Here is a 24,156-nt window from a genome sequence, read left to right on the forward strand (position 1 = left end):
ATGGGGTCGCAAGAGTTGGACATGATTGAGCAACTAAACCACCACTACCACTCTTCCTAAAAAGAAAATTCCAGTACCAGTATCTTCACTGGTACATTCTGAGCAATATTTAATGTACTAATACCAAGCTCACACAAACTCTCAGAAAATGTAAAACCAGCATTGACCAGGTTCCAAAGTCAGCATAGATATAACAAGGACAAAAAAATAAATTTTTCTCAGAATATTGATGCAAAATTTCTTAACTAAATACAAGCAACACAAATCTAATAATTTATAAAAAGGTAATGACATTTAATAATTAATCAATGCAACTTACTATATTATTCTGTCAACAACTCAAAGGATTTAGAAAAAAATTATAATGAAAACAATAAGGTAATAATAATAACTGAAAAAGAAGAAATAAATGATTTAACTTAATGATTGTTATCTACAAAAATACTAAAACTGATATCATATTAATACTTGATGTTGAAGACAATGCATTTCTCCCAAGACTGGGTAAAAGTAAAGAGTGTTTGCTATCACTACCTCATTGTAAATTGTATTAGAAGATTTAATGAAATAAGGCAAGAAAAAGAAATATAGGTGAAAAACTTACCTTTATTTTCAGAAGATATACTTGTAAACAAAACAGAAATCAAATAAAAAATATGGAATCCACATATACTCATAATAATTTTAGATATAATGAAGGGATTTATCATGATTATAGTTTAATATACAAATATCACCTATTTTATATACTATAAGGCAATGCAAAATGTAAAAATAGATCAAAATAACCATTTAAAATATTGTTAAGAACTATATAGGATAGTTAAGAACTATCCTATAATACATGTAATAAATGTGTCAGTCTCCTAAAATGAAAGTAAACATTTCCAAAAGAAATTAAAGACTCAAATATATACGTATATACACATATAGCTATTTATGGATTAAAGAGTTCACCATTTTTATATATAAAATATCCCCAATAAGTCAATGTATTTAACATATCAATCAAAATTCCAGCAATTTACTGATGCTTCTTTCACTTCATGTTTTGTCAATTCTTTGTCTCTTTTTCTTTTTTGGGTGTTTTATTTTTTATGTTGTCTATCACTATATTGTCAAATATAGTTAATTAATCTTTTCTTCAGCAGTATCTAGTATGCCATTAATCCCATCCAGTATTTTTAAATCTTAGATTTTATAATTTTTATGTGCCTCAAATTTTTCAGTTTTTTAGTTTTAGAATTTTAACTTCTTTCTTTTTAAACTGTTTTTTTTTCATATTTCTCCCTATTATCCTCAGTTGTTTTTTTTTTTTTAACTTACTGAACACACGGAATTTAATTAAAATATGCTTTAATGCCATTGTCTATCCATTATACGCATCTGTGGCATTTCTGGGTTCTTTCTATTGAATAAAATCTGTACTCATCAAGGGTGATGTTTTCCTAATTTTTGCATGCTTAGTAACTTTGTATTCAAATTCAGCCACAGTGACTTTAAGTCATTGGATGCTAGATAGTTTTGCATTATTTTCAATATATTTTTAAGCAGAACCATAGAATGATCAGATTTACATTTTGAAAATGTAAACATGTTCCAAGTATAGGGCAACTGGAGACAATTTCACTAAAATAAGGAGGCCCAGTTAGAAACTATTACAGTAATCCAAGAGAGAAATTATGAGAGGTTAATGGGTGCCTAGGGCTTCCCTGGTGGCTCAGATGGTAAAAATCTGCCTCCAATGCAGGAGACTTGGGTTCAATCCCTGATTTGGGATGATCCCCTTAAGAAGGGAATGGCAACCCACTCCAGTATTCTTGCCCACAGAATTCCATGGACAGAAGAGTTTGGTGGGCTGTAGTCCATGAGTTTCCAAAAAGTCAAACACAAATGAGTGACTAATACTTTCACAATTAGTGCCTATCAAATGGTAATGCTGGATAATTATTTGTGTTGTGCTGATTCTTAATCTAATTATTTGCACTATCCTTTCTGATTTATAGAATATTTTATTTTGGAAAGCAATTCTATGCTGAAGGAAGCTATCCTGAAAAAGAAGATAGTAAAGTCAGAAATTAAAATGCTTCATATTGACGACTATGGTAAAGTTTTGTGCATGCTTCATCATTCAAGAACAACTTTCTCTGCACCTTAGAGTTTTACATATAAATGACTCTCCATCTTTAATATTTTGCTCTTTCTTTAAAAGAACTTCCTTTACAGTTGTCCTTTCCCAAAGATTTTACGGACCGAAACCAGTATGCTCTTCTGTTAATAATGTAAGTATTTTATTTGTTTTTGAAATAAAGGAATCTAAAAAGTTTAGTTTTTTTTTATGTCTCACATGCCAATATTCTGATTAAAAAACAACAGAAGAAATCCCATGTGTGTAGTTAAGCAGGACAGCTGTCAGTTGTGTGAGTTCCTCAAGGACACCACCGCTAAATAATATGGAAGTGTGTATAATTGTTTTTGCTTCTTGCATCCCAAACTGAACTCAGTGTTACTCCTGGGAATAATGACTCATACATTTAGTTTATGGATGTCTGATTAGCAATTACTCAAGCTCTACCTTCCCTTTGTTTTTTTCTTTTTTTTTTAACTTTACAATATTGTATTGGTTTTGCCGTACACTGACATGAATCCGCCACAGGTGTACATGTGTTCCCCATCCTGAACCTCCCACCCACCTCCCTCCCCATCCCATCCCTCTGGGTCGTCCCAGTGCACCAGCCCCAAGCACCCTGTATCATGCATTGAACCTGGACTGGCAATGTGTTTCACATATGGTAATATACATGTTTCAATGCCATTCTCCCATATCATCCCACTCTTGCCCTCTCCCACAGAGTCCACAAGACTGTTCTATATATCTGCGTCTCTTTTGCTGTCTCGTATACAGGGTTATCGTTATCATCTTTCTAAATTCCATATATATGCGTTAGATACTGTATTGGTGTTTTTCTTTCTGGCTTACTTCACTCTGTATCATAGGCTTCAGTTTTCACCTCATTAGAACTGATTCAAATGTTTTTTTTTTCCTTAATAAATGATACTGGTCTATACTTTTTTTTCTTTGTGATATCATATCAAAGTTATGCTAAATTTTTAAAAGTCATTTAAAAAAATTGTGGTGAGAGCACTTAAAGTGAGATCTACCCCCTGAACAAAATGTTAGGTATGTAATACAATGTTGTTAATTATAGGCACAAGGTTGTACAGCAGATCTCTAGAACTATTCCTCTTGCATGATTGAAACTCTGCGCTCATTAAACAGCTACTCTGCCTTCCTCCCCCTACCAGTCCCCATCCTGCTCTCTGCTTCTAGGAATCTATTTTAGATACCTCACTTAGGTGGAATCATGCAATATTTGTCGCCTTCTGTGATCAGTTATTTTAGTTAGCATAAAGGTACATCTGTGTTTTCACATCTAAGCCTTTTACTTTTTATCAGTTCTTTTGCAACATTGAGGAAGCGTTTATTTCCCCTGCCAAAACAGTCAGTTAAATTTGAATCATTCTTATCAGTTTTCCTTCTTGGATTTAAGACCAGCAGGAAGCCCTTCCCATCCTTAGAAAAACCTGACTCTTAGGTTTTTCCAACTTTGGAATTGACTATGGAATTGAAGGCATCCATACTTTCTGTGAGACTATGCTGTGACTACATAGTATTGGGCACAGAGGCCTCTAACACCTATTGGTTAACCAACTTGATATTGATGTAGAATTGTTTTCCTGAGCGTAATTATTAATAGTTATTTTCGTTATTGAGAACCCAGCTAACATTGCTTTGACAGCACTTAAAAAAAGAGTAGAAATGAAAATAGCATTACTTGTTATGACTACTGAATGTGAACAATAAGTCTGTGTAATCAAACTGTCGGAGTTCAAATCCCAGTTTTGTCATTCATTAACAGTGTATCCTTGAAAACGTTGCTTAACCTTTTTTAAGGCTTAGTTTATCCAAATATAAAATGAGAATTATAGTTTATCTTATGTTTTAAGGCTGCTTTTTAGATTAAATGAATTAGCATATAAAGTGTCTAGTACAAATGACTTTTATAACTATTGTGATTATAATTCATTATTTTTATGCAGATTGCATTAATTTAGATATTTTGATACATAGAAACAATTTATCATTTCATTTTAATAAGTCAGATAATACAGAAAATGCAATAGTCAATGGTTTTACTTCCTCTATTGTTTATTCCTAACTGTGATACCATGACCTAACTTTCTCCTTTGTCATTTATGGCCAGAGGCCCTGAAAGTTCTTGACGTCTTCCTGAAGAAGTTGTTATTTGCTCTTATGTTAACTCCTTCTTCTGTAACTTCTCTTTCATTTAGTTCTTTTTAATTTTCTCTTTTTTTATTGAAGTATAGTTGATTTACATGTCATGTATACAGCAAAGCTTTATATATGTTCTTTTTCAGGTTCTTTTCCATTAGGGATTATTAGAAGATATTTACTGTAGTTCCCTGTGTTCCTTGTTGCTTATCTATTTTATATATAGTAGTATGTATATGTTAATCCTAAACTCTTAATCTATGCTTCTTCACCCCACTTTCCTCTTTGGTAACTATAAATTTGTTTTCTGTGAGTCTATTTCTCTTTTGTAAATAAATTGATTTGTATCATTTTTTTAAGATTCCACATATAAGTGATATCATATGACATTTTTGTCTTTCTCTGGCTTACTTCATTTAGTATGATAATCTCTATTTGCATTCATGATGCTACAAATGGCATTATTTCATTCCTTTCTGTGGCTGAATATTCAATTCTTATTTGAATTATATGTGTGATTTATTGGGGAAAATATCTCAGGCACTAAAATGAGAACAAAATGAAAAAAAAAAATTCTCACCCTCATCTTCTGTCTCATTATACCTCCTTTTGGGAAAAGAAATTGTTCTTTGTAGTCACTGAGAAATAAGGCTTCTCAGGGGAAAGAACCCTAGTAGGCATCTTTCCTTGAAGCATGACTAAACATATGCAGGGGGACATATTGGCAGTTCTTCCCATTGGTATATCCTCTGGTTCCAAAGTGTAACAACACTTTGGGGGAAAATGTAGACAAGAGTTCTAATTCTCTTTGCAGCTTTGAGTCAAAGAATCCAGCTAGCTTGTCCTACCATCAGATTTGTGCTTTGGTCTGAGTGATTTTTAGTTCATGAGAGGAATATGAAGAATAACCCAAGACTCAACTCTCTTATTAGAAAGAGTTAAGTCTTTTTTTAGAGGCAGGAGAGTAAAGATAGTGGTTTAGGAATAAGGTAGCCTTTAGGTTCTAATCTGAGTTCAAAGATTTACCAGTATATTGTTTAATTTTTTAAGCTTCAGTTTCCTTATAAATAAATTGAAGACAATAACATGGAATAGTTTACATAAACATGTCACCATAGTGTCTGGAAGAGCATAAACATTTGTACTTAGTGTTTAATAAATTTTAACCATAAATATAATTATTATTAGTAGTAATAGTCTTTTTAATATTTAGAAGTATCACTATAGATATTTAATACTATATTTTAGCATCCATAAAATTAGTTAATAGACATTATTAAAGCAGATAAGATAATATAGTTAGGCCTGTAGAGTTTACTTTGCTCCTGTTTTTGTTAATGAAAAAATAAAAATGAGTATTAATTCATTATTTTTCATTTGTTTTCATATGCTGACTACACTAAATATTAATTTACATTATCCAAACTCCTTGATTTTCAGAGGTAAATTCTCAGAAATTTCACATAATATAACTTACAAAGCCCAACTGAGGAGTTTTTTATTTTATATTTAAAAAATGATCTATTGCTTTGAGCTGCATGATAATTCCTAAAATATTTAAGTTTGGAAATCCATATAGGTCAGAATGGTTTTAAGTGTTTTTTAAGTGTTATTAGATAAAGTGTTGGAGAAGGAAACGGCAACCCACTCCAGTATTCTTGCCTAGAGAATCCTGTGGACAGATGAGCCTGGTGGCTGCCATCTATTGGGTTGCACAGAGTCATACACGACTGAAGCGACTTAGAAGCAGCATGAATGTAAAGGCTTATAGCCTGGGAAGAAGCAGTGTAAACAGATGTACTATTTATTAGAGAACATTTTTTTTTTTCTTTGTTTGCTGTGTTCCTGAAGACAAGTATAGCAAGCTAAGGAGTTTCATACAGTACCAAGAAATCATCATGTCTTCCTATTTTCTTTTTTTTTTTTAATATATATAATTATTTTATTTATGTTAACTTGCAGTGGGTTTATTGTGATTATTTTTATTTATGTCTTCCCATTTTCTACTTTTTCATGTTCAGCTTGTCCATGCCACCCTTGATAAAGGTCTAATGCAGGGAGACAGTGACTATTCAACAAATTACATTAATTTCCAGAATGCAACATACTCTCTCATGCTCTTATGACTTAGTTCCATCTCACTGAATTCATCTTCCTTGAAATTATAATGAAATCTTGTTCACCTATCATCTTATCTTCCTGAAGCTTTCTTTCACCATGCTCATCAGCCCATCTAACAATCTCAAATCTATACCTCCTCCTACAGTGACAGCTTTCTGTTCAAAGTTTTCACATATATCTTAAACAATGTTGATCCAGCAGTTACTTTTCCAGCTCACCCTAATTTTATGAGGATATTTTTAACATAGTATTTAGAGAATTTCTGACTCCCATTAGATTTTGCACCAATGTTTCTGAATGAAAATCTACAATCTAGAAGTAAATATTCAGATAAATAATTTGTAAAATGAAATTATTATATCATGAAATATTTTAGCATCTTGAGAGAGATGTTAAAATTTTTATTTTACATATTCCATATATTAAATGGAATTTAATATTTAATTTAATTTTATTTATTTAATTTAATATTTAATTAAATGGAATTTAATATTTAATATTAAATAACCTTACTTATTTGTATATTTCTCCTAGCAGCTAGTTTTGCAGTCACTACTCAAGCATGCATTGAATGAGTAGATAAATAATGTCCAGAAACCAGATAAATATGGTTATTACCACAGTGCCCCACTGTGTCATTTTAATTTGAGAGTACTACTCTTTTTTATCTAGTATTTGTATCATTTAATCAATGGTATTCATATCAGAGTCCTACAACTTTGTCATCTTAATGGAACTGAGTTGTTTGTCAGCTCTTTTGTATAGTTAATCTGTTAAAAAAGCAGGATATAATTAATTGACACATTGGATAATCCAGCTACTCATCTCCAGTAGTCAAGATAATATCACTACTTTTTTCATACACACATTTTCCTTTCAATAAACAATACAGATATTGTTTAAAATGTTGAATACCAGAGGTACCTTGTTTTGAGTTTTGAACCTATGGGATCATCCAAGGGCCCACAATCTTCTTCAAGTCCCACACCAGGAAGATGGTATATCTGGACTAGTCAATTCTAATCTGCCACCCTGCTCTCTACCTATACTTCCTTTTCTGTGATTAAGTGCTATATCATCTCCTAGCTAGTTTTTGGGAGACCGCAATGGCACCCTACTCCAGTACTCTTGCCTGGCAAATCCCATGGACGGAGAAGCCTGGTGGGCTGCAGTCCATTGGGTCGCAAAGAGTGGGACACGACTGCGCGACTTCACTTTCACTTTTCACTTTCATGCATTGGAGAAGGAAATGGCAACCCACTCCAGTGTTCTTGCCTAGAGAATCCCAGGGACGGGGGAGCCTGGTGGGCTGCCGTCTCTGGGGTCACACAGAGTCGGACACGACTGAAGTGACTTAGCAGCAGCAACTAGTTTTTATTCCACTGATGCTGGTATGAATTTTCTGAGATCCATATCTGAAAATGTGGCTCTCCTGGGTAAAATACTCTCACTATTATTCTTCAGTTGATTTAAAGTTCATATTTCCTAACACAGCATACAAAACAATCTTCATCTGATTTCCACTTAACTCTCCATCTCATTCTGACTCCATCCACCTCTAAAGAGAGATTCACTGCTCTAGATATTTTTGAAAACTGCTTTATTATGGGAAATACTAGCTTCTCAATCATTTCTCTCTATATTTTCCCACAGTTTTCCAGTACCTTTAGTTTCCTTTTCCAACTGGAAAACTTCTATTAATATTCCAAGCAATACTTTTATATAACTCTATGTACACCTCTGTCGTAACATGAAACCACACTAGGTTACAATATTTGCTTTGCTGTCTCTTCTTTTAAACTATAAACTCATTCATGATAACAGCTCTTTTTGTATTGTCTTGCCTTAACACAGTGTTTGGAGCATTTATGTTCATAAAATATTGATTGACTGAATGGGTATATGAATGAAGGAACACATGAATTAGAATAAACAAAGAAATTAATCAACCCTAAGTTAGTCATCAGGAATGACTGATGTCATAGTAGAGAAAAAGAGAGAAATAAATGATCTGAGAGTTTATAATGTGTTACAATTAGACTTTTGGTTGAGTAAATTTCTCTGCAGTTGTAGTTTCCCTCTCAGAAAAACATGAGGTGAGCTTCTCATTTCCCTTACAATCTTTTTGCATAAAGCTAAATAATTGGTTTCTGTACTATCTTTTCACTGTTTCTCTTTTGATTATTGAGCTTATCTTCTTAAAGTAATAGGATTTAATAATAGCTACTATTTATTGCTTACTGTACAAGGGACATCATGCTAAGGATGTATAAATACCATCTTTAATCCTTATAGAAACCAAGTGAGATAAATATAGTTGTCCTCAGTTTAACACAAGGAAACCATGAATTTATATAATATATAAATCCAAGATCATGAACAGGACAAAATTAGGGTTTGAACTCAAGGTGTTTTTAATTTTCTTTTCAGACCAGAAAGCTCTGCTTTTTTTTTTTAATTACATAATAGTCTACCTAGATATTCTATTATATGATAATTATCATTGGAAGATTATCAAGAATGCTGTCCAGAATCAATAAAGACTTCTCTAAAACCCAAATCATATGACCTTTTGTGCCTTCCACTTAACAGTTTATAATAACCTCTGGAATGTAATATTTTCCAGCTGCCTCATGTTAATGGTTTGGTGTAAAGTAAAAATTCCAAACATCTTGAGTAAGTTCCTAGAAGGTCCACAAGAAAGATCAAATACTCAGTCCGCATTATTTCATATAATTCCAAATTCTGATCAAAGAATTCACTTTATGGGACTTCTTTCTATTTATTATTTATCCTTTTATTCTTTTTATTTATTATGTGGCTTCATAGACTTTTGAGCAGATGAGATTGTTAGAAGTAAGCTTGTTTCACTTTCCAAGAAAAAGACATATATTTTCAAAATTTCTATAACATTATTTAAATATGCACTTGTTCATGCCAAGTACATACCTATTTCACTTAAAGACAGCACATTTACTGAAAGTATTTGGACAAGAGAGGTAGCTAATACTTCTCTCAAAAAATCGTTATTACTGCTTTGCTGTGTAAGGAGAGTCAAATTTAAGTTACTGCTTTTCTTCATTCTTGTTCTTGTTCCTCATTTAGGTGGATGTAAAATGTACTCACATTGTAATACCCATGAAATAATTAGAAGTCAGTGGCATTTAATCTTGATAATGGAAATGGAGAAGGTGATCATTGCTTTTTATATTATTCTTGAACAGATTAGACCTTGTTCTTCACAATCTATAAGTAATATGTCTTAATGTCAATATTAAATTCTAGAGTCAGTCAGTTCAGTTGCTCAGTCATGTCTGAATTGTTGCAACCCCATTTCTGCCACACGCCAGGCCTCCCTAACCATCACAAACTCCCAGAGTTTACTCAAACTCATGTCGATTGAGTTGGTGCTGCCATTCAGCCACCTCATCCTCTGTTGTCCCCTTCTCCTGCCTTCAATCTTTCCCACCATCAGGGTCTTTTCAAATGAGTCAGCTCTTCGCATCAGGTGGCCAAAGCATTGGAGTTTCAGCTTCAATATCAGTCCTTCTAATGAATATTCAGCACTGATTTATTTTAGGATGGACTGGGTGGATCTTCTTGCAGTCAGGGGACTTAAAAGAGTCTTCTCCAACACCACAGTTCAAAAGCATCAATTCTTCAGTGCTCAGCTTTCTTTATACTCCAACTCTCACATCCATACATGACTACTGGAAAAACCAAAGCTTTAACTAGATGGACCTTTGTTGGCAAAGTAATGTCTCTGCTTTTGAATATGTTGTCTAGGTTAGTCATAACTTTTCTTCCAAGGAGTAAGTGTCTTTTAATATCATGGCTGCAGTCACAATCTGCAGTGATTTGGGGGCCCAAAAAAATAAAGTCTACCACTGTCTCCACTGGTTCCCCATCTATTTGCTAGGAAGTAATGGGACCAGATGCCATGATCTTAGTTTTCTGAATGTTGAGCTTTAAGCCAACTTTTTCACTCTCCTCTTTCACTTTCATCAAGAGGCTCTTAAGTTTTTCTTTACCTTCTGCCATAAGGGTGGTGTCATCTACATATAAGAATTTAATGATATTTCTTCCAGTAATATACTCACCAGCAGAAACACAGGCTTTGAAACTGTAAGAAGGAGTCTGGTTAGATGCATAAATAAACTTGTCCATATCAAACAGCTAGAGTAACAGGCAAATTTGGCCTCGGAGCAGAGAATGAAGCAGGGCAAAGGCTAATAGAGTTTTGGCAAGAGAACACACTGGTCACACAAACACCATCTTCCAACAACACAAGAGAAGACTCGACACATGGAGATCACCAGATGGTCAATACCGAAATCAGATTGATTATATTCTTTGCAGCCAAAAATGGAAAGGCTCTATACGGTCAGCAAAAACAAAACTGGGAGCTGACTGTGGCTCAGATCATGAAGTCCTTAATGCCAAATTCAGACTTAAATTGAAGAAAGTAGGGAAAACCACTAGACCATTCAGGTATGACCTAAATCAAATTCTTAACGATTATACAGAGGAAGTGAGAGAGAGATTTAAGGGATTAGATCTGATAGACAGAGTGCCTCATGAAATATGGACGGAGATTCATGAAATTGTACAGGAGACAGGGATCAAGACCATCCCCAAGGAAAAGAAATGCAAAAAAGCAAAATGGCTCTCTGAGGAGGCCTTACAAATATCTGTGAAAAGAAGAGAAGTGAAAAGCAAAGGAGAAAAGGAACGATATACCCATTTGAATGCAGAGTTCCAAAGAATAGCAAGGAAAGATAAGAAAGACTTCCCCAGTGATCAGTGCAAAGAAATAGAGGAACACAATAGAATGGGAAAGACTAGCGATCTCTGCAAGAAAATGAGATACCAAGGGAATATTTCATGCAAAGATGGGCTCAATAAAGGAGAGAAATGGTATGAACCTAACAGCAGTAGAAGATACTAAGAAGTCGCAAGAATATACAGAGGAACTGTACAAAAAAGATCTTCATGGCCCAGATCATAATGATGGTGTGATCACTCACCTAGAGCCAGACATCCTGGAAAGTGAAGTAAAGTGGGCCTTAGGAATAATCACTATGAACAAACTTAGTGGAGGTGATGGAATTCCAGTTGAGCTATTTCAAATCCTTAAAAGATGATGCTGTGAAAGTGCTGCACTCAATATGCCCTCACATTTGGAAAACTCAGCAGTGGCCACACGACTGGAAAAAGGTCAGTTTTCATTCCAATCCCAAAGAAAGGCAATGCCAAAGAATGCTCAAACTATGGCACAATTGCACTCATCTCACACGCTAGTAGAGAGATGCTCAAAATTCTCCAAGCCAGGCTTCAACAATACATGAACTGTGAAATTCCAGATGTTCAAGCTGGCTTTAGAAAAGGCCAGGGAACCAGAAATCAAATTGCCAACATCTGCTGGATCATGGAAAAACAAGAGAGTTCCAGAAAAACATCTATTTCTGTTTTATGACTATGCCAAAGCCTTTGACTGTGTGGATTACAATAAACTCTGGGAAATTTGAAGGAGATGGGAATACCAGACCACCTGACCTGCCTCTTGAGAAATCTGTATGCAGGTCAAGAAGGAACATTTAGGACTGGCCATGGAACAGCAGACTGGTTCCAAATAGGAAAGGAGTATGTCACCTTTCCAAATAGGAAAGGTGTATTGTCACCCTGCTTATTTAACTTATATGCAGAGTACATCACGAGAAACACTGGGCTGGAAGAAGCACAAGCTGGAATCAAGATTGCCAGGAGAAATATCAATAACCTCAGATATGCAGATGACACCACCCTTATGGCAGAAAATGAAGAACTAAAGAGCCTCTTGATGAAAGTGAGAGAGGAGAGTCAAAAAGTTGGCTTAAAGCTCAACATTCTGAAAACGAAGATCATGGCATCCGGTCCCATCACTTCAAGGCAAATAGATAGAGAACAGTGGAAACAATGGCATACTTTATTTTCTTGGGCTACAAAATCACTGCTGATTGTGATTGCAGCCATGATATTAAAAGATGCTTACTCCTTGGAAGAAAAGCTATGACCAACTTAGACAGCATATTAAAAAGCAGAGACATTACTTTGCCAACAAAGGTCTGTCTAGTCAAGGATATGGTTTTTCCAGTAGTCATGTATGGATGTGAGTGTTGGACTATAACGAAAGCTGAGCGCTGAAGAATTGGTGCTTTTGAACTGTGGCATTGGAGAAGACTCTTGAGAGTCCCTTGGACTATAAGGAGATCCAGCCAGTCCATCCTAAAGGAAATCAGTCCTGAATATTCATTGGAAGGACTGATGTTGGAACTGAAACTCCAGTACTTTGGCCACCTGATGTGAAGAGCTGACTCATTTGAAAAGAGCCTGATGTTGGATAAGATTGAAGGAGGGAGGAGAATGGGATGACAGAGGATGAGATATTTGGATGGCATCACTGACTCATTGGACATGAGTTTGGTTAAACTCTGGCAGTTGGTGATGGACAGGGAGGCCTGGCCTGCTGCAGTCCATGGGGTCGCAAAGAGTTGTGAGTGACTGAACTGAACTGAAAACTGAATATCAAACGCTCCCCTAGTTGTAACTCCAGGACACGTAATTCAATGAAAAATTATTTGTAAACGAACAAGTGATCAGAAATATGAAGGTTATATTATTATTTTCCTAATGGAAGAAGATAGGAATGTGGACAAGAAACAGTTCTCTGACATAAAAATATTCTTTTTTCTTATATGATGTAATGACTATTGGAGAAAACTCGTTCTGCCAAACTGCGTATTGGATAGTCCTTCCATCCGAGGAAATCTATGGATGACAAAGTCAGAAATAGAAGTAACTGACCAAGAAGCCCTTGACCAATGGGTGTATTTTCATGTATATATTGCTTGAAAAAGTACAAATTTCATTAGCTTTTAGATATACTTACATTGCAACTGTATCATCACAGACTATAAATTTCTATAACATAAATTTCAGATTAAGACAAGACAAAATTGTTTCACTCTAGTTTACTCCTATATTAAACTCATGTTCTATTGTACAATGAGTTCTCTCCCAAAGAACAAAATCAAAAGTCTTGACAATTCATCTTCCCTAAGAATTTACTGTGACATATCACAGCATCATTTTCCTTTCTCTTATCATGTGTTCCATTCTGTTCTTTATCCTTCTTTTCACAGTCTTTTTTATTTTACTATATCTAAAATAAAAATGCAACCCAGCTCACAGTGAACCCACTCTAATCTAGCACTTATGCAGCTCAAGTGGATATATTCTATGCCTAGAAAGAGAAAAGAACTAAGAAGACTACAAGCAATTTTTCCTGTGTTCCTTTCTTCCACGACCCAGTAGATACAGATACCCTGATGTCCGTGTAGCAGTTTTGAAATTCCGTGGTGTAGGAAAAAAAAAAAAAATTCTGCCATTCAATAGATCTCTTGTGGAAAGTACTCTCACTGGTAAATATTTGCCTTTTATTTATTCTAGCCAAAGGTTTAGTGGTAAGGAAAAGGCTTTTTAAAATGTACTCTACATGATATTAACTATTTACAAACCTGGTGGCTCAGATGGTAAAGAGTCTGCTTCCAGTGTGGGAGACTCGGGTTCGATCCCTGGGTTGGGAAGATCTCCTGGAGAAGGAAACGGCAACCCACTCCAGTATTCTTTCCTGGAAAATCCCACGGATGTAGGAGCCTGGCAGGCTACAGTCCATGGGGTCGCAAAGAGTTGGATATGACTGAGTGACCTCAGTTTCCTTCCTTCTATTCTATAATATAATTGCCAGGGTTAACTGGTAAAAAAGTCAGGACCAAAATCTATCTCTCCTGAATATAAATTCACCTCTTTTCATGAATTCAAATAGCACCATGTGAACCTGACAGACGTGTGCTCTGAACAAATCTCTTCACTTTAATTCAGGTTTTGTTATAGATGATGTTTTGTTATGTTATGAAGAAGTGGTTTGTTTTGCCATTTTAAAGGTCTATTGAATTTTATGTGTTTTGCTTAGCTTTTTTATTATTTACTCATATTGTGTATTTTTCATCTAAACAGACACCACTGATTGATTGTTCAATGTATTAATATTAAAACAGATGCCAAAGTCTGCCTTTGAAGACCTTAACTTGTAAGAAAACTTTAATCTTAATTTGATTTTGCTTCCTGTGTTAGGAAGTGGACACATTTAGTATTGCTATGGACTTTTCACTAGTTAAAACAGATTGAATTTTTCTTTTCATTAAACTTTCAACAAAAATATGTGCCCGTATTCTCAACCTTGAAGCGCTGTTCTTTATATGAGTCCCCGGGGATTTCTGAGACAGAAAGTAAAACAAAAATGTCAGGAAAAAAGATGTGGCATACAGAAAAAAAGCAAAGAGGAAGCAAATGCAACTTACCAATTCTGTGTGGCCAACACAGTTGCAAGTTGTAATACCCATTTATTATATGATAGGTGATTTGGTCTATGGTACATTCCTATGGTCATCCCTACCACCACATATCTTGCTATTGCTGCCTCCTCAAATAAGTAATATTTTCTTGCCTTAATTTGTATTAAAAAAAATCTACTATTTTCTGGTCCACATTTTGTGAAAAATTTTCCCTTTGCTCCTGCAAGCCTCTGACTTGTTCCTTATACTGACGATGCTTACCATCATAATCCATGTCCTTTTATAATTAATCTTGAAATAGATATACCTGTATTCTGCACCAAAAAAGAAAGAACAACACACCCAGTTAGAGCAATGTGTTAAAATTATTGACTGATAATGGATTGATAACATTTTGTGTTCAAACATTAAAAGCAGGTGCAGCAAGGTTGAAGTTAAAAATGGCAACTGAGAAAACAGAGCAGAGGAGGAAACTGTATTTTCTTGATATTGCAAGCATGAGTAAGGAATTGAGTTTTTGCCTTGAAAAATCTTCAATCATTTGTTAATCATAAGTTTGAAAAATGTTCAATAAATCACATAGTAATTTTGTATTGCTTGCTATATTTCAAAAAGTATTTTTCAAGTACATTATGCCACTTAATGCTTAAAAATTCCTTGAGGAAAGCACAGCAGATTTTACTATTATTAAAGATAAGGAAACTAAGTCTTAGTGTTTTAGTATCTTTCCTATCTATGTTCAGAGTGAAGTTGGGACTTAAACTGTCATGTACTTACTAAGCTTAAATGTTAAAGTTAATCCTTGTATCTTGTTCTCTGTGAATCATATTTTGCTTTCTAAAGTTCTCAATAAATCTCCAAGCTTCAAAATGCAGGATTTATGAAGCTTTTCAAGGTCCTTTCATTTTAAACTTTACACGAGTCTACTTTCCCTGAAAGCATCTAGTTCAGCAAGCATTTTCTATGTTCTCCATGCACCAGAAAGTGTGCTACGCATGATGATTCATGCCATTTCTCAACTGGTAGGCAAGTTATATCAGTACCATCTGGAAATGTGGAAAAAAATACCAATTTTAGACTTCATTCTGAATTAGGCAATTGAATTTCTAGGGAAAAGAATGTGGAGATGTTTAGCCATAATTCCTAATAATCTGACCAAGACCTAACTGTGCAAAAAATAAAATGAATTTAAAAATTTTTAATTAAATTTTATAAAAGAGATCAAGATTGTAAACATTGCAGAAGGACAAAACAGATCTAGGTTTGGATCATGTAATCACTCTGAAATGTGTGATTTACAAAGGAATGGAGTAGGTCATAATTAAAACCCATCCATAGTGCTTGTTATTTAAAATGTAGGAATTAGAACACATGCAGTAAGTCGTCATTCAACAGACAGCTACCTCCCCGAAAAGATTAAGTAACTCTTGATAGTTTATAGTAAGTTAGTTAAAGGATCCTAAGTGGTTAGGTCTCAAAGGTCTTTGCATTAATTTACTAGGGCTGACATATAAAATACCAGCCTGGGGTATCTGAAACAACAGAAATTTATTTCGTCATAATTCTAGAGGCTAGACCTCCAAAAGCTAGGGTTCAGCAGGCTCTGTTTCTTCTGAGACCGCTCCTTGGCTTGCAGATGGCTGCCTTCTCGGATCCTCTTCTCATGTTCTTTTCCTTGTGCGTGCCCACCCCTAGGGTCTCTGTGTGTCCTAATTTCCTGCTGCAAGGACACAGGTCAGATTAGATTAGGGTTCAGCCTAATAGCCTCATTTCAATTTAATCACTGCTGGAAAAGCACTATCTCCAAATACATTCAGATTCTGAGGTGGTACACATTACAGATTCAACATACAGTTTTTGAGACACAGTTCATCCCATAATAGCATTCAATGCATTTTAGTTGTCTGACATTTTGCCCTATTCCCTGTTTCCTCTTTAGGTCCCACTCAACCTCTGCATCTACTCAGTTCCACTTGCTGCTCAGAAGTTTTTTCTTTAGCAAACCTGATAACCTCAGAGCTTGTTAATGAGGATTAGTTTGTGCATTGGTATATTTTAGTGCTTCTAAGCAATATATTTGCATAGACTTGAAGGCAAGTTTGGTGTCTTTACAAGGGAGTGTGTAGGGTGAAATTTTCTGGTACGTAGCCTATGAATCTGCACCTCCTGCACTGCAGGCAGTTTCTTTACTTCTGAGCCATTGGACCACTGGAGAAGCCATTGGACCTAGATAATCTGTGTGATTTTTATGAGAGTCTGCTTTTTTTTTTTTTTTTTTAACCTTTCTGTATTCCAAAGAGAATAAGTTATAAATACCACTGTAATGTGACATTTTAAAATTGTATCACCTTTTCCCTCTGGAGAGAATGTTCATGCTTTATAATCGGTGTGTCCTTCTTTACTTCTAGCTTTCGAATTTTTCAAACGTATGTGTCTCTGCTTCCTTTTCTTGCTGTCAGCCTTAGGGATGAGAAATATCTTTTTCTCACTCTTTGCTTAAATTCTTCTCAGTGAGAATTCTGTCACAAGAAACAATTCAGGAAATATTAATGCAGTGTTTCTTTTTAAATCTGATATGCTTTAGGATTGCACATCTCTTGTTAAATTATTTTTAAGCCTCCACGACTGATCCTTCTTTCTATCAGATCTCTAACCCCTTGTATACCCTCTGTAAGACGTTTTGAAAACACTGTGAGAAATCCAGTAAAGTAGGGCCTGTATGTCAACTTCATGATCATCCTTTAGAAATGTCTATGAAAGGTGTGTGTATTTTTCTTTGTTCTCTTTTCAAAATGAATTAAAATAGTTTCTCATGGATAGTTTTAAGTTCTGTTTTATATTTTCATTTCATTCAAGAGTTTTCCATTCAAAAGTTTACAAAGGGAAATGACATATTTTTCAGGCTAATATCAAGAATTAACTGAAATTTTAATAATCAAAATGGGTCTTTTCCATAATTTTTAACTAATAAGTAAGAAAACTTAGATTTCTACTGCATTATTAATTGCTCTTGTATTGAGTCAATGTATCGGTATTTTCAGGGATGAAGAACCAGGAGGCCAGCTGGTAACAGATAAGTTCCATATAGACTGGGATTCAGTGCTTGTCGACACGGATAACATCATCATTGCACGGTTTGATGGCAGAGGAAGTGGATTTCAGGGCCTGAAAATTTTGCAAGAGATTCATCGAAGATTAGGCTCAGTGGAAGTAAAGGACCAAATAGCAGCTGTGAAGTAAGTAGGTGTACATCTTCTTATTGTTTGTCCTATGTGAATGCTAGGTATGTGATATATAATACTATTAATGCTAAGAGGTTTGTGTTTTAATGATTAGACAACTTTCTAGGTTAATTATATAGACCAGTAGTCCCCAGCCTTTTTGATCCCAGGGACTGGTTTCATGAAAGACAATTTTTCCATGGATCAGAGAAAATCTAATGCCACCACTGGTCTGACAGAAGGTGGAGCTCAGGCGGTAATGAGAGTGATGAGAGAATGTCTGTAAATATAGACAAAACTCCACTGACTCACCTGTCTCTCACCTCCTGCTGTGTGACCCACTTCCTAAGAGGTTATGGACCAGTACCAGTCTGTGGCCTGGGGAAAGGGACCCCTGATATAAACTATTTTTTCAAGTATCTTTCACACTCATTGACATAATGAAAGAATTATCATACGTCCCCCTCTAGAATTAGAATTCACTTTGGATTTGTGAAATGGGAGAGAGCTTCATTAAACTACAATATTATTATTTATAATAATCACAATGTCTATTACTTTCCCAGTTAATTACAGTTCTTGAGCTTTCATAAATACGTTTCCCACATGAGTGAGAAAAGGTGAACTGAGAAAGTTAATAGGTTCTTTAACACAGCGTATAGATATCACCTAGGATATTGTTAAAATGTAGATGCTAATTCAGTAGGCCTGTAGTGGACCCGAGATTCTGTATTTGTAACAAGCTAACAGGAGTGACACCCAAACTGCTCCACTACTCTGAGAAGCAAGACTTTGGTATACAGTACCCTTCCATATGAACAGAGTTCTAACCACTAAAGCAGTTCTTGTTTGACTTCTGTTTTGGTTTTGGTTTTGTTTTTTTTCCCTTATGGCTAAGAATGAATTTCCGTGGTTCATTTAACTCAAGAAGATATAACTATAATTTTTTTTCATTTCAGATTTTTACTGAAACAGCCATACATTGACTCCAAAAGATTAAGCATTTTTGGAAAGGTAAACAGTAGAAATACGTGTGCGTACATTACCTGTTTCTATGTGTACTTGTATAATTATTCTCTTCATATTACTATAATTTCTGTTATCCTTTAAAATGAAACGTAATTAATTTTATATAAATTCAGTTATTTATTAATTCAGCAACTATGCACTGTGTATCTCTAATTGGAACCTGGTATTAGAAATAGAGCAACAGTAGGGCAAAAAAAAAAAGGAATCTGTTTTCATGAAGATTATCTTCTAGAGAGGAGAAAGAGAAAGTAAACAAGTAAATTAAAAGCATAGTTTCATCTGGTATTGTGTCTTTTAAGGAAAACAAAACAAGAAAAACTGATGGATGAAGGGACCAATGTTATTAGATTGAGTGGTCAAGTAAGGCCCCTCCAATTTAAGTGATATGTAAGTGGATACTTAAATAACAAGAAATAATCAGTCATGTAAATCTGTTGAAGGAGCCTGTTATCCAAATAAGGAACAAGCACCACAGACTTGGCAAAGACTACAGGGCTTAGAGACTAAAAGATGACCAGTATTTATAATTATGTTGCTGTGCTCTTGGATGATATTTACTTCCTTTTAAAATAATTTTCTATTAAAGTATAGATGGGACTAGTTATAAAGAACCCACCTGCCAATGCAGGAGAAAAAAAGAGACGTGGATTTGATCCCTGGGTCCAGAAGATCCCCTGGAAGAGGGCATGACAACCCACTCCAGTATTCTTGCCTGGAGAATCCCATGGACAGAGGAGCCTGGTGGACTACAGGCCATAGGGTTGCAAAGAGGCAGGCATGAGTGATTATACAAGCACAATTATCCCATATAGATACAAAACTAAATAGGAAAAAAAAATTTTTTCGTTGAAATGGGCACTCTTAGGATTTACTATCTTGTTGTTCTGTTGTTCAGTTTCTGTCATGTCTAACTCTTTGCAACCCCACAGACTGCAGCATGCTAAGCTTCCCTGTCCTTCACCATCTTACGGAACTTGCTCAAACTAATGTCTATGGAGTCAGTGATACCATCCAAACATCTCATCCTCTGTCATCCCCTTCTCCTCTAGCCTTCAATCTTTCCCAACATCAGGGTCTTTTCCAATTAGTCAGATCTTCGCATGAGGTGGGAAAATTATTGGAGCTTCAGTTTCAGCATCAGTTCTTCCAATGAATATTCAGAACTGATTTCCTTTAGGACTGACTGGTTTGATTTTGGACTGAATTGGTTTGCAGTCCAAAGGACTCTCAAGAGTCTTTCTTCTCCAACACCACAGTTAAAAAGCATCAATTCTTCAGTGTTCAGCCTTCTTTATGGTTCAACTCTCACATCCATACATGACTACTGGAAAAACTGTAACTTTGACTATATGGACCTTTGTCAGCAAAGTAGTATCTCTGCTTTATAATACGGAAAACTCGGCAGTGGCCACGGGACTGGAAAAAGGTCAGTTTTCATTCCAATCCCAAAGAAAGGCAATGCCAAAGAATGCTCAAACTATTACACAATTGTACTTATCTCACACGCTAGTAAAATAATGCTCAAAATTCTCCAAGCTAGGCTTCAGCCATACGTGAAACATGAACTTCCAGATGTCCAAGCTGGTTTTAGAAAAGTCAGAGGAACCAGAGATCAAACTGCCAACATCTGCTGGGTTTTCAAAAAAGCAAGAGAGTTCCAGAAAAACATCTATTTCTGCTTTATTGACTATGCCAAAGCCATTGACTGTGTAAGGGAAAGGGAAAGGGAAGTTGCTCAGTCGTGTCCGACTCTTCGTGACCCCATGGACTGCAGCCTACCAGGCTCCTCCGTCCATGGGATTTCCCAGGCAAGAGTACTGGAGTGGGGTGCCATTGCCTTCTCCATTGACTGTGTGGATCACAATAAACTGTGGAAAAAATTCTGATAGAGCTGGGAATACCAGGCCACCTGACCTGCCTCTTGAGAAATCTGTATGCAGGTCAGGTAGCAACAGTTATAACTGGACATGGAACAACAGACTGGTTCCAAAGAGGAAAAGGAGTCAATATACAGTCAAGGCTGTGTATTGTCACCCTGCTTATTCAATTTATATGCAGAGTATATCATGAGAAATGCTGGGCTGGATGAAGCAAAACCTGGAATCAAGATTGCTGGAAGAAATATCAATAACTTCAAATATGCAGATGACACCACCCTTATGGAAGAAGATGAGGAAGAACTAAAGAACCTCTTGATGAAAGTGAGACAAGAGAGTGAAAAAGTTGGCTTAAAGCTCAACATTCAGAAAATGAAGATCATGGCATCTGGTCCCATCACTTCATTGGAAATAGATGGGGCAACAGTCTGGCTGTGAGTGAGAGACTACACCATAGTGGTTATCCGGGTCATTAAAATCTTTTTTGTACAGATATTCTGTGTATCCTTTCCATCTCTTCTTGATCTGATCTGATTTTATTAGATCTTTGCCATTTCTGTCCTTTATTATGCCCATCTTTGGATGAAATGTTCCTTTGATATTTCCAATTTTCTTGAAGCGATCTCTAGTCTTATGCTTTCTGTTTGTTGTTTTCCTCTTTTCATTGCATTGTTCATTGAGGAAGGCCTTCTTGTCTCTCCATGCTTTTCTGTGGAACTCTGCATTTAGTTGGGAGTACCTTTCCCTTTCTCCCTTGCTTTTCTTCTTCTCTTTCCTCAGCTATTTGTAAAGTCTCCTTAGACAAGCACTTTGACTTCTTGCATTTCTTTCTCTTCAGGATGTTTTGTTTGCTGCTTCCTGTACAATATTGTAGACCTAAGTCCATAGTTCTTCAGGAATACTGTTTCCTTGATTTCATCCCTTGAATCTATCAGTCACCTCCATAGTATATACATAGGGGATTTGATTTAAGTTGTACCTAGCTGGCCTAGTGATTTTGCCCATTTTCTTTAGTTTTAGCCTGAGTTTTGCTATGAGGAGCTGATGATCTGAGTCAGCTCCAGGTCTTGTTTTGCTGACTGTATTCAGCTTCTCCATCTTTGGCTACAAAGAATGTTATCAATCTGATTTCAGTATTGACCATCTGGTGATGTCCATGTCTAAAATAATCTCTTGTGTTGTTGAAAACGATGTTTGCTATTGACTGGTGCATTCTCTTGCAGAATTATATTAGCCTTTGTCCTGCTTCATTTTGTACTCCAAGGCCCAAATTATGTTTTACTGTAATTATCTCTTGACTTCCTACTTTGGCATTTCAATCCTCTATGATGAAAAGGATGTCTTTTTGGTGTTAGTTCTAGGAGGTCTCCTAGGTCTTCATAGAACTGATCAACTTCAGCTTCTTTGGCATCAGTAGTTGGAGTATAGACATGGATTACAGTGTAGTTGAATGGTTTGTCTTGGAAAAGAACTGAGATCATTCTGCCATTTTTAGGTTGCAACCAAGTACTGCATTTCAGACTCTTTTGTTGATTATGAGGACTACAGCATTTCTTCTACAGGATTCTTGCCCACAGTAGTAGATACAATGGTCATCTGAATTAAATTAACCCATTTTTGTCTATTTTAGTTCACTGATTCCTAAGATGTTGATGTTTTTTCTTGCCATCTTCAGCTTGACCACATCCAATATACCTTGATTCATGAACCTAACTTTCTAGGTTCTAATGCAGTACTGGTCTTGACAGCATCAGATTTTACCTTCATCACCAGAAAAATCCACAAGTATTTCTGCTTTGGCCCAGTCACTTCATTTTTTCTGGAGCTATTAGAAGACCTCCTCCCTCTTCCCCTGTAGCATATTGGACACCTTCCAACCTCAGGTGGGGCTCTTCCTTTGGTGTCGTATCTTTTTGTCTTTTTATACAGTTCATGGGGTTCTCACAGCTAGTGTGCTGGGGTAGTGTTCCATTCCCTCCTCCAGTGGATCACGTTTTGTCAGAACTCTCCATTATGACCTGTCTGTCTTGGGTAGCCCTACAGGGCATGGCTCATGGCTTCACTGAGATACACAAACCCCTTCATCATGACAAGACAGTGATCCACAAAGGAGCATTTGTAACATACAGCAGTATCAACTACATTTATCATGTGATATATTATATATACCTGGTACTTATTTATCCTATAACTAGAAGTTTGTACCTTTTGACTGCCTTCATCCAATTCCCCTATCTACCTCTACAATACTGCGTTAGTTCCTGTTTAGTGTCTGTTTTCACAACATAGTGATTTGATATTTCTTGGTGTTGCTGAGCTGGGCTAAGTCATGTCCGACTCTTTGTGACCCCATGGACTGTAGCCTGCTAGGTTCCTTTGTTAAAGGGATTTCCCAGACAAGAAATACTGGAGTGGGTTGCCATTTCCTTCTCTAGGGGATCTTCCTGACTCAGGGATCAAACCCGCATCTGTTGCTTGGCAGGCAGATTCTTTACCTCTGAGCCACCGGAGAAATCCTACTAAATCAGAGGGAGCATATTATAATTACAAACCTGTTCTTCCCTTTTTTTCATCTTTTAAATTGAGATATAAATGACATACTAAAAAATCACTGTTTATAATAATATTGTATCTAGAAATGAGATAGTAGAAGTTCTTCTGTCTTGTTCTTTTTCACGGTTCTTTTATCTCATCTAGACATTGTATTTCTTTATAAATTTTAGAATCACCTTTTGTAATCTTTTTTTTTTTTTGGCTACATCACACAGCATGTGGGATCTTAATTCAAGGACTAGGGATTGACCTCATGCTCCCTGCATTGGAAGCACTGAGTCTTAAACAATGGACCATCAAAAATAGACCACGGGGATTTTCTTGGGAATTCTACTGAATCTGTGGATCACTTAGGAAGAACTGGCATCTAAGAAATATTGCCAGTTTCACTTTTTTTTTTAAGATATATTTTCTTTGGCGTTTTATAATTTTTACAGTATGTGTATAGTTATGAATATCTTTTTATTCATCATGTTTGGGATTTGATGGGTTCTTTGAATATGTTTAATTGTCTTCCATTAATTCCATCAAAACTGGGATTTTATACTTGGGATTCTTTAAGGCTTATATTGCATTTGTATATTTGTGTTTGCTTTGTTTTGTTTTAATTATACTTACATGATACATTGGGTCAGCAAACACTAACGTTGACCTATGGCTCAAATTTT

At 35.6% G+C, this 24,156-nt stretch overlaps 1 protein-coding gene across 3 annotated transcripts in view; it reads left to right on the forward strand.

Annotated features, from left to right (window-relative positions):
• Positions 1–24,156, forward strand: part of DPP10 (dipeptidyl peptidase like 10) — a 1,635,137-nt gene that overhangs the window by 1,593,225 nt on the left and 17,756 nt on the right. For all 3 annotated transcript variants that reach the window (NM_001435101.1, NM_001078070.3, NM_001435102.1), the window contains exons 18-21: positions 2,007–2,105; positions 2,213–2,282; positions 17,850–18,044; positions 18,989–19,043. In NM_001435101.1, coding sequence (NP_001422030.1) covers positions 2,007–2,105; positions 2,213–2,282; positions 17,850–18,044; positions 18,989–19,043 — 419 coding nt within the window. The remainder of the gene's footprint in view (positions 1–2,006; positions 2,106–2,212; positions 2,283–17,849; positions 18,045–18,988; positions 19,044–24,156) is intronic.

The sequence above is a fragment of the Bos taurus genome, chromosome 2 (assembly GCF_002263795.3).
Source record: "Bos taurus isolate L1 Dominette 01449 registration number 42190680 breed Hereford chromosome 2, ARS-UCD2.0, whole genome shotgun sequence".
NCBI lineage: Eukaryota > Metazoa > Chordata > Mammalia > Artiodactyla > Bovidae > Bos > Bos taurus.